At 40.6% G+C, this 10931-nt stretch overlaps 1 protein-coding gene across 1 annotated transcript in view; it reads right to left on the bottom strand.

Annotated features, from left to right (window-relative positions):
- The window catches only part of LOC104967368 (CUB and sushi domain-containing protein 1-like), a 192487-nt gene that overhangs the window by 92056 nt on the left and 89500 nt on the right, over positions 1–10931 (bottom strand). Inside the window, 6 exon segments of the mRNA XM_010796776.1 lie at positions 116–151; positions 154–318; positions 505–600; positions 2561–2674; positions 2774–2890; positions 10266–10460. Coding sequence (XP_010795078.1) covers positions 116–151; positions 154–318; positions 505–600; positions 2561–2674; positions 2774–2890; positions 10266–10460 — 723 coding nt within the window.

The raw sequence follows: 10931 nt of genomic DNA, 5'->3' as shown, positions 1-10931 counted from the left end.
CCCCCCCGGCCCGGCCCGGCATCTAGTGGCTGAGAAAGAAATGTGCCTGAGGCCAGATATAATTGCCGACCCCTGCTGTATGATGGGTAAACAATTCAGTGCTGGTTAGCCTCACCTATACAGGATGGTGTTGTTGAATTCCACTGAGCAGGGCACCTGGCACGGCCTGACACCAGATAGCACTGGATCCTTTGAGAAGATACCCTGGACTGCACTCAAAGCGAACCAAAGAGCCGGCGGAGAACTCTGATCCGATCCGCCTGCCGTACCGAGGCTCTGGCACCGAACTGCACTGACTTTCACTGGTGCGAGGCACGGCTGCAATGAGGATGGTAATTTAACAATTTGAGAGGAAGAAAGAGGGTAAATAGAAATGTAAAGTTAATGCGTCCATTTCCCTATGTACACTTACATGTTGAACTTGAATGAAATGAAACGTGTTGTGTGTCTGTTGAATGCAAGTGAGAGAAAGAGAGATAGAGAGACACACAGAGTGAGAAATACCTTGGTAGACGAAGTGAAAGCCTCTAGCAGACTGGCCACTCTTCGCATTGAACCGCAGCATGATCTGATTGGAAGTTGCCAATGGCAATGTCTCTCCTGGAAGGAACAATTACACACAAATGAAGATCTCAAAAATGCATGTCAATAATAATACAAAAATGACTTTATCTCATGAAAACACAAAGCAATTGCTCTACTTTTACTTTTTTTACATTGCATACAATTTATCACCAGAATTTCACAATATACAGTTTTTTTATGAACACAATACACCCACAGACACTCATAAGCATACATTTAAATGTTCTGCTTTGCATTCAGGCAGAAGCTTCTTCCTTATTTTCCCTGTGTGGAAAATGTGGCCCCTACAAAAATGCCAAACACACACACAAACAAACCAACTAACAGGCTCTCACACACACACACACACACACACACACACACACACACACACACACACACACACACACACACACACACACACACACACACACACACACACACACACACACAAAGTAACAGTGATAAATGAGAAAAACATGGTCTAGCGTGGCTGACATTTAGAACCGTCATTAGCTGAGTCGGGATGTGTGTGTGTATGTGTACATTTGGTATACGTGTATGTGTGTTAATATGTTTGTGTGTCAGGATAATCAGTCAGTAAGCTGGAACAATGTGCTATGAAGCTGTTTGCTGCTGTTTGCCCCTGTGTGTGTGTGTGTGTGTGTGTGTGTGTGTGTGTGTGTGTGTGTGTGTGTGTGTGTGTGTGTGTGTGTGTGTGTGAGATAGGGTAATGATGCAGCTCACATTATTTTGTAAAGCCTGGTGTGTTTCATTCTTTGCTGCCAGTTTGGCCAAAAGGGGAATTTCCAACTCAAATTAACTTTAAAGAATAAGCCACCCATTATACATTACATAAACAGGCCTCTTCCCTTTGAACTAACTTAGATGGATAGTAGCTGGAGAAATAAATTGCATATTGTGCAGAAACATTTAGCCAAATAAAAACTGTCACATCCTTCTAGTTAAAATGATATTGAATCAAGCTCTCTGATCTACTAAATAAGGGGACAAAGAGCACAGTAAAGCAGAAATGTAAACCTCAGAGCACACATGGAGAGAAAGGCTCTAGGCAGCTATCATATCCATCTTCATATGTTTGTGATTTCTCTAATTCTATTCAGATTTGTATCAAACTCTACCAACCTTTTTGGCAGTTGCAGTCATTTAATTTAAATATTGTCATTATTTTGAATCTGTTCTGAGTGTCTTACTGTGTAGTGACTTAAAAAGCTGGGATGACTCGAACTTGGAGGATAAGGAAACCCAGGGAGGATTGTGTTCAGGAGTATAAGCACTACTTCCTCAGGTGTTTCTCAATGTCGAGGATACTTCCTTGGTAGCACAGGTCTTCCGAGTCACTTCCTTCAGAAGCGAGGCAAGAATCCTTCCTAGCCTAGGAAAACGAAGAATGGTGGAACAGGCCAACAGGTGTGCATCATATGTGAAGCCCCGCCTTAAATGGAGCGCGATTTCCACCAAAGATTTGGAAATTGGTCCGCGCGCAAAGCATTGTGGGGATTTTAAAACCGCGGAGGATACACATGTGCAGCCTCGAAATTTCGCGCTACGAAGGACGCAGGGCTCGGTAGAATTCCAAGTATGCTGGACATTGGAACAGGCGGGACTCGTTGATGTAGCATCCTTGAAATAGTGGCTCTGGAGCATCCTTCCTTGACATTGAGAAACACCCATGGTGTAAGGCCCCAGTGAGGCGCTTTCCACTGCTGATTTCTTCTTGTAAAGATAACCCATAATGGATTTTCACCAAATACATCACTGTCAAATAAATTGTGATAACGACCACTGGTGATGTGTTCTACAGCCCCCAAGAGCCGCTTTCGTACAGACTATTTCATAATTGTTCTCTTTCAAAGGTGTATTTAAGAAAACAAAAAAAGATTACAATTTTAAATATTACGAATGAGTGGCAGCTTTTTAAAAATAAAAAATTATGCCAACCCAAAATAAGTGAGTTTATGGGAGTGCGACTCACCTGAATGTGACCCCGCCAGGGAGCTGAGCAAACGAGAATTCTCATCGGCTCCATCAAACAGCTCCACTGAGTCATTCATCGCTGTCTGGAAAACAGCAAACTGACCGAACACCACTGAAGAAGATGGACAGCCAAGAGACGAACAAGTTATAAATGAGCTTTTATGGTGGTGATAAAATTACAATTGGGAGAATGTATAGTACGATCACTTACCAAACTGTGTGGAGACAGTGATGTAGTAGGAGCACGTCTGTCTGGTAGTGTAGTTTAGGGGATAGTTTGGAGACAAAACAACCCCTTCAGATCCATCGTACTGTCCTCCGCATGGAGCTAAAGAAAGACGGATAAAGGGAATTTCAGTATTTTTCTTTTCTTGAACTAAAGCTGTGTTTAAGGTAAGTTGTAAGTGTTTGGTACAGTACTGATGTTCCAATAAGAGCCTTTTGCAACGTCAGACACAGGAAGGACAGCCTCTTTTCTTTACTATATGTGACGACCCCTCCACACCACGTGGGGTGCCGTCTGTTTGTGTGTGTGTGGGTTGTGGGTGTTTGCAGGTTCAGGTGCTGATGAGCCGCACCTGTGGGCGGATGCCTACCTGATGAGCTACACCTGATGAAGCGGGATAAAGGAGGAGCCCAGCCGGTTGCGTCGCTCTCACTCCTCTGGGCACTTTCTCGACTTAGTTTGTTGTGTTTAAACAATAAACTATATTATTCTTACCTCTCGTCTCGCCTCCCTGCTTTATGTTACAGCCCACCAGCCGGGTTGTAACATATGTATATGTATATAGAGAATGTTTTTGTAAATGGCAGGATGATATCAGTGCTCTTAATAATATGCACACGATCTGCAAAGGGCAAGGTGTGGGAAATGATTTACCTTTAAAGAGTTCAACTTTGAACAGATGTATTAAAATAATGTTGCAATGGGACGAGAGAGAATTTGATTAGCGTACAATATTTTCTATAGAAATCTCACCAGATAAATCGTATACACATAACATAAAGACGTGCAGGGGGGGCTGCAATGAATCTCTTCAAAAAATAAAACTGAGCTTTGGAGAAATAAAGAGAGAGCAGAAAATGTACACAGTATCTGAAGATTCAATAACACCAAACAAAAAGGGCACTCTGAGTTATGGCCCCGTGGTCATTCAATTTCAACTTGAACTGATGTTCACTGAGTTACTAATGCACTTTGGTGTTTGCACTTGTTTTGACAATAACAAATGAGCATTCGGCTGCAGTTACCTGGGATTCTAAGAAGCAGCAGCTGCATTATTTAAGAGATGGCTCAATACAGAAAAAAGGACAGCATAAGGTTAATGTCGAAACCAATACAATATTAAATTGCGTCCTTTTCATTTTCCTCATATCTACTAAAACCAAGTCATAAATATTCAGTTGTGACATAGTGTTAGTCATATCCACGGCAACGATTGAGGAAATCCTGTCTCATACGGTACCTTATCATCCAAACAGAACGACAGCCTTGCAATCATGAAGGTCAGCATTTCAGGAACATAAGGGTCCACAACTGTTGAAAATGCCTAATTTTGCAAAGTATGTCATTGATGTTTTGGTAGATCTTTGTGAAAAATGTATTTTCAGGTAGCTGAAATTTGTATCCAAATGATACCAAAACCACTACACATGCACCACCTGCTCCAATGACATTTCCTAATTATGCCTACTATATACATTTAACAAATCCTTCGGTAAGTAAGATGACACTTTACTGAATGATAGGCACAGTATATAATTTCAATGTTGTTTTAAGTACATAATACTGTAGTAATAAGACTTTAAGTAACAGAGAGACACACAGACTTAGATGTATTAAATATATGTTGCAGGTTACAATGTCTAAACAATAAAGTAACAATCATTTTGATCTACCCTGTACTGTAGTTACGGTAAAACTATGGTAATATAGGAACAACACTTCTGGCTGCCCAACTGTTTCATCCCCTTTGTTCCCCTGAGCATTCAGAGAAATGATGTTGAAGTGAAGCATTCACATTTTATTCATGTGCCTCTTCCTATTTTTTTCCCTTCTCCTGGGAGCACTGCCCATTGCACTCAAAGCTGGCGAGTCTATCACTAGTCTAATCTGTTATTCTGTTAAAAAACGGGATGCGTTTGGATCAAAAGATGTTTAGTTTAGCAGATATGTGTCCCCAAATATCACTTGGACCCTTGTGACTCCAAGGCTTTGTTATATAATGTGTTTTTGATCTGTCTGGGTGTGTACGTGTGAACCAAATATCTAGCTGTTTTTAAATAGACTTCAGTTGAAAACCTTGTCATTTATTATGAGAAATTATTGGAAAATATATATTATATCTTAAGCGATGCCTTTCATTGATTGATGGCAGATTGTGGATGGTTTAGAAATGGCACAATAGAGCAGTAGCTGATAGTAACTTAAAGGTCCCCTATTATACTGCTTTTCATCAATATATTACAGGTCTCAGATATATACAAAACATGTCTCTGAAGTGTTTGGCTAAAAATACAGAACAGATCATGCATTGCAGCATCCCATAATCCTCTCTGTTTCAGCCCTGTTTCAAAAGTGCTGATTCTCTGTCTGTTACTTCAGATGAAAATAATGAGCCACTCCCCACGCCCCTCTGAGAGATATTTGTTTAAAAAGAAAAGAACACAAAAAGGAGATTCAGGTGATAAGGGGGGGCTTCAAAGCTTTATTCCCTGAATGAGCACTTTAGTAACAGGAAGTGAAATAGAGGGATATGAGGTATGGCTAGAATGGGTGATCCGTTTGGTATTTTGAGCAAAACACTTGATAGACATGTTTTTTATACATTGTTATACATCTGAGACCTATGCTATTGCCTAAATATTGCATGATAGGTGACCTTTAATATATATATAAAAAAAAAAAAACATGAATGAAAACGACAACCGTAGTGACATTATTCTTATTCCTTCCACTCAACAAAAACCCAGCAGGATAAAACACTTAACACTGAATGAATGTATGTGATGCTGAGCCCATGCACAGTGTGGGAGCTCCTGTGTCAGCTTACTGCAATTTGCAAAAGCCTATTAATCCCTACCACCATTTCATGACCTACAAACCAAACTTAACACGCGCTTGATCCATCTTCAGCACCACCAAGAGAGTTACAATCCTTAAATTAGTGTGTGTGTGTGTGTGTGTGTGTGTGTGTGTGTGTGTGTGTGTGTGTGTGTGTGTGTGTGTGTGTGTGTGTGTGTGTGTGTGTGTGTGTGTGTGTGTGTGTGTGTGTGTGGACAACAGCAGCAAATAGCACATCTGTCAACGTCATCCCCCAAACACACACTCCCCATTTTGTACTCTTATCTCTTTTCTCACCTCTTCACTTTTTTTTCGTTGCAGTTGCTAGTGTGCGTACCGCTGGGGCGCGGTGCCATGTCCACCCTCGTACACGCTGTGATCCCTAACAGACTTTAATTACCATCACCTCTGTGCTCGGTGAAAATGTGAGAGCACAAGGGGGCGGAGGTTAAAGTGTTGTATATAAAAGGGACAGCACTCTGTAAATTAATATGTTGCCTAGGTCTTATAGGCCTGCCTGTGGCCATTAACATGTACGGATTTGATTTTACATGTATTGTCTTGTAAAAAGTAATAAAAGCCTTAATGTTATTAACAATGTTTGATAAAAATCACCCTTTTAAAACAACTTGTACTATACTTAGTTCATACTGTAGGTCCACTGAGCATGTTCAAAATGTTCCAGTTCCTTCAGCTCTTTTCTTTTGGATGATTTTGAACACCCGCTTGAGGGTTATTCCCTCAAGCCTCCAGCATTTCAGTGGAAACTGTGCATTAAGGGCTCAAAATTCCACCGGAGAGCCCTGAAGCACTTTCCGATTTCACAGTGGGACAGCCTGAGCCCTTGTGGACTTCTCAGGAACACATGTCAAAGCCTATGAGACAGTGAGTGTGGACACTGAGACGTGGCCTGTACTCTCGTCCGAGACTTGGCTCAGTAATACAGATTTACATGTCTAGAATAAAATATACAGCTTGGTTTGGTATCTACTCCTTTGCTAGAGATGTGTTGTACTCCAACCAACTCCTCCGCCGCTTTCCCACTCCAACTCTTTCTACTTCTTCTTGTTTCCTAAAGCATCAAACTAATCACCTTCTTTCTTTCCTCTCTTTCTGTTCCCGAGCAATGGTATCGATTGATATTTTTTAGGATTGATTCTTGTTGTGTTGCAGCATTCACACCCTCAGGTCTAGAGGTCTTGTCTTGATCTTTCACATTCCCCCACTAGTGCTGCTCTAGGCTCTGGTATCAGCCTTATCAAAAGCCTTCACACATATGAGCTTTGATCACTCACACCCTCTGACACACACACACAAAGAAATGCAAAGAAATGCCATGCAAGTCACTCTCTTTCTCTCACACATTCCTGCGCTTTGATCATCCACAAAAACTCACACTTTTGTAGTCCTACCTCTCACAGTCTGTGTCTCATTGTCCCTGTCCACACACACACACACACACACACACACACACACACACACACACACACACACACACACACACACACACACACACACACACACACTTAAGAAGAGTTGCAATTCTTCTGGAGTCTTTTCCAGCACAATAAACAGAACAGTTATAGTGACTTACAGAGATTAGATTCATCACAACAATGTACAGAATACAAACTCTGAAGCAAACACTAAGAACACCCAATAGTCAATTTACTTTCATTAGCAAGGAAAGAAAGTATAAGAATGTTTGAAATATCTGAAAGAAGCCTTTTTCTTTATAAAATAAGTGGACGTAGCCAGCGTGATGTCACTCATTGGTTTGGGGACAACAGTTTTTCAGCTTTGCCATCTTGTTCTTTTCAAACCTGAACCGACAGGAGAGAGTGGAGCTGAGTACAACCAATGGACAAGGCATTTTGTAGGTGACCAAAATGTTAATATTAACTTTCATGAACAGAAAACACAGTAACAGGGTTGACGTTCTAGGCAAAGCCTGGAAAAAGATATCCATGTATTGTATCTAAATCCTCTAAATGGGGCCACAATTGACCAAACTTGTTCATGTACAGTATCATATGCCAACAACAATCTATGTGATAATGTATACAGCACAAACTAAATTGTCTCCAGTTCCTGTCTTTCTAATATTCAAACATAAAGTACATTTTTAAACTTTGACCATTCAAGTGTGTTTGCATTATTAACCGTGAGTGGTATTCTACACTTTGGGGTTAGTGTGCGTTTGTGTGTGAATACTGCCTCTAGGCGGCACTCTGTAATAGCTGCCTCTCTCTCTCGCTCTGTACCTCTGTCTCTCTCTCTCTCTCTCTCTCTCTCTCACACACACACCCACACCATCAACAGTCACGGAGAATTCCTTCTTACTCGCACCAGCTCTTAGTTACCATGGAAACCAATAAAAGAGCGGTTTAAGATGGGATGTGTGTTTGTGCGTGCGTGTGTGTGTGTGTGTGTGTGAGAGAGAGAAAACAGAGAGAGAGTAAATCAGACAGAGTCAGAGGACGTAAGAGCAGGCTAGAATAAGGGAGAGAGAGGATAAAATAACAGGAAGTGAAAAATAGTCACAGAGAAAAGGAAACGGAAGAAGGTGAAAGAGGAAAGTGTGAGGGCGTCAAAAGAGGAGAAGAGAGGAGACAGAGGAAGTGTAAGTGGGGATGTATTATTTAAAGAGGTCTCACCCCATCTAATGAGTTTGGTCTAAAAGCCCCAGGAGCTGCCCAAAGACAGAGAGAGAGACAGGCAGACGGACAGACACACTTCTAACTATGTGGTGAGAAAATCCAATGTGCAATATGAGCAGAGAGCAAGATGACTGTGTAGGACTGGATTTAGTTAAATTGTTCTGCTTTGATTATGTGACTGTCCTTAAGTGTAGAGTGTGATCTCTGCAGATCCATCTATGAATCTAGGACAAAGCAAGGGCCTCGACCAGGAACCAGATCCAAGTCTGTTTCACTGTGAGAAAACGACAAACAACTCCATTGAAGAATACAGGGTCAGTCAAGAGCTTCTAAAACACAGTCTCAAAGAAATATGTGGATACAACAATGGTTTCTGTACTATATAAATGTACAATAATATAATAGATATTTGTTAAGTCTTGTGTTGGTATAGTTGCCAATATGATACTCTGTCTCTGTTCTCAGATATGACAAACAAAGTGTTATTAGGTCATTCTTCCAGCGTAATGATCTGTGAACCAACACTTAAAATCTGCAGAGTATACATTTTAACAACAGTAACAAGCTGACAGAAACACACCTTATACTATCATTATGTCAAAATCAATTCCAGTAAAAGAACATTAATTAATTCTAGCTGAAGTTTCGAGTTGTTCCATTTATAGCCTTCAAATGTGTATGAAATATCAATACTTGGCTTCTGTTCACAAATACATTATTGTGGATAAAGGCATCTAAATATAACACCGAATCAATTTCAGCTCCACTTTATGTGCTAAGGAATACAAGTTATTTATGTTGCCACCAATAAGTTCTGGTAATGTTTGTGTAGTTAAATTATGAGCTGAATTAGCAACTATCTGATGGCCAGCTTGATAGTTGGTTGAATTGAAAAACTGCCATATTACTTTAAGTTCATGAAATCTAAGTGTAAAAGAAAAATGTAGGAATTGAACTTCCTGTAAAAATAATGTATCTAATTCTTGTGTTCAAGACCACAGCTGGACAAAGATGTTATATAGCTTAGTAACACATATAAAAGTTGATAAGTGGCAGTACCATCTTGAAATAAACTGAAAGAAAGTGAACATAACATTAAATGACATTGTTTCTTGGTTGCTTTGCTCAAATAGCTACTCTTTAGACAATAATCTCATCCTTATGCTCTACAAAAACCTATACAGTAATCCCAGTTGATATTTTCCCACAGAGATTATTAAACACAGCTTCATATGAGCTTTTTTAAGTCTTTGAAGTATAAGTACTGTAAATCTGTCCTGTGTGTGTGTTTGTATGTGTAATATGTATATATGTGTGTGTGTGTGTGTGTGTGTGTGTGTGTGTGTGCGTGTGTGTGTGTGTGCGTGTGCATATATGTGTTTGTGCTCATTTAAAATGCTGTACTTGTCCTGCCACCTCGCTCTGTGGCTTATTTGAATATTTACCTTTGGCACCAGGCCAGGTATGTCACTGCGAGACAAACACACACACACACACACACACACACACACACACTTGAATGGCAGTTTGGCAGGTGTCACTTCCTTGGCTCTCTGAGCTGTCAATCAATTAGACAGGTCAGCCCTCCAATCCCTGACAGACTCTCAGTCTGTCTCTGAAGTTCTCACACACACACACACACACACACACACACACACACACACACACACACACACACACACACACACACACACACACACACACACACACACACACACACACACACACACACACACGTTCTTGGCCCAACCTCACATCATAGCAAGTACTTCAAAATATAAGCATCTTAAAAGTGGCACAACAGTTATATTGGTATTTATGAGATTGTCCTATTGAACCGTGAAAGCTGGCCATTGAGTGTTTGTGCACGCAGATTGTTTTTTAAAAAATAAATAATTTATCATAAGCGATATTTTCCCCCATGACATTTTCATCATAATGGTGTTTGTAAAGCTGCAGTTATTGTATGTCTCTCCTACCTTTACATGTTGGCAGTGCCCTGTCCCATACAGGCTTCCCATCATTCCCCATGACACAGGTGATGCTTTCCCCGCCCATTGTTGTGTAGCCATGGTGACAGTTGTAGGAGACCTGAGATCCCAGTTTATAGTCATATCCGGTCCGACTGCCGTTCATAATGTTACCAGGGTCAAAACAGGCCTCTCTTGGTTTTTCTGTGGAGAATGGGGAGTAAAAGTTAGTGTTATCGAAAAAGGACAAGGACCAACTATTTTGAATATCACTAAACTACGGTACTAATGTTTGGATTTTTTCATAATGTTTGTATCTGTAAATTCATGAGATCTCTTATCAGCACCTGGCAATGTATCAGTTTCCCATGCGGTGAGGCAAAGGGCTCAGTAACATGCAGAGTTTCTATCCACATGGTAGAATTGATGGCAAACGAATGCTTTTTCGTTACAATTTGAATAAACGAGTGCATTTCCTGTTCAAAATATGCTTCAGTATTTCTGTTTGCAGATTTCTTGAGAAACACTAATCCAGACACAACGTCACACTAAACACTTCCTTGGGTTCTAAGCAATACACCTGCCGTGAAAGGGTCACATCTAGAAATGCTGGAGTTCACCTATCATTTGGGTGCAATACATCACAAGAATCAAAAGACAGCAAACTGTTCCCAG

This window comes from Notothenia coriiceps, unplaced genomic scaffold (genome assembly GCF_000735185.1).
Source record: "Notothenia coriiceps isolate Sejong01 unplaced genomic scaffold, NC01 NC01_scaffold00037250, whole genome shotgun sequence".
NCBI lineage: Eukaryota > Metazoa > Chordata > Actinopteri > Perciformes > Nototheniidae > Notothenia > Notothenia coriiceps.
The sequence above is the reverse complement of the archived record's forward strand: the minus strand, read 5'-3'. Positions and strand labels throughout refer to the sequence as shown.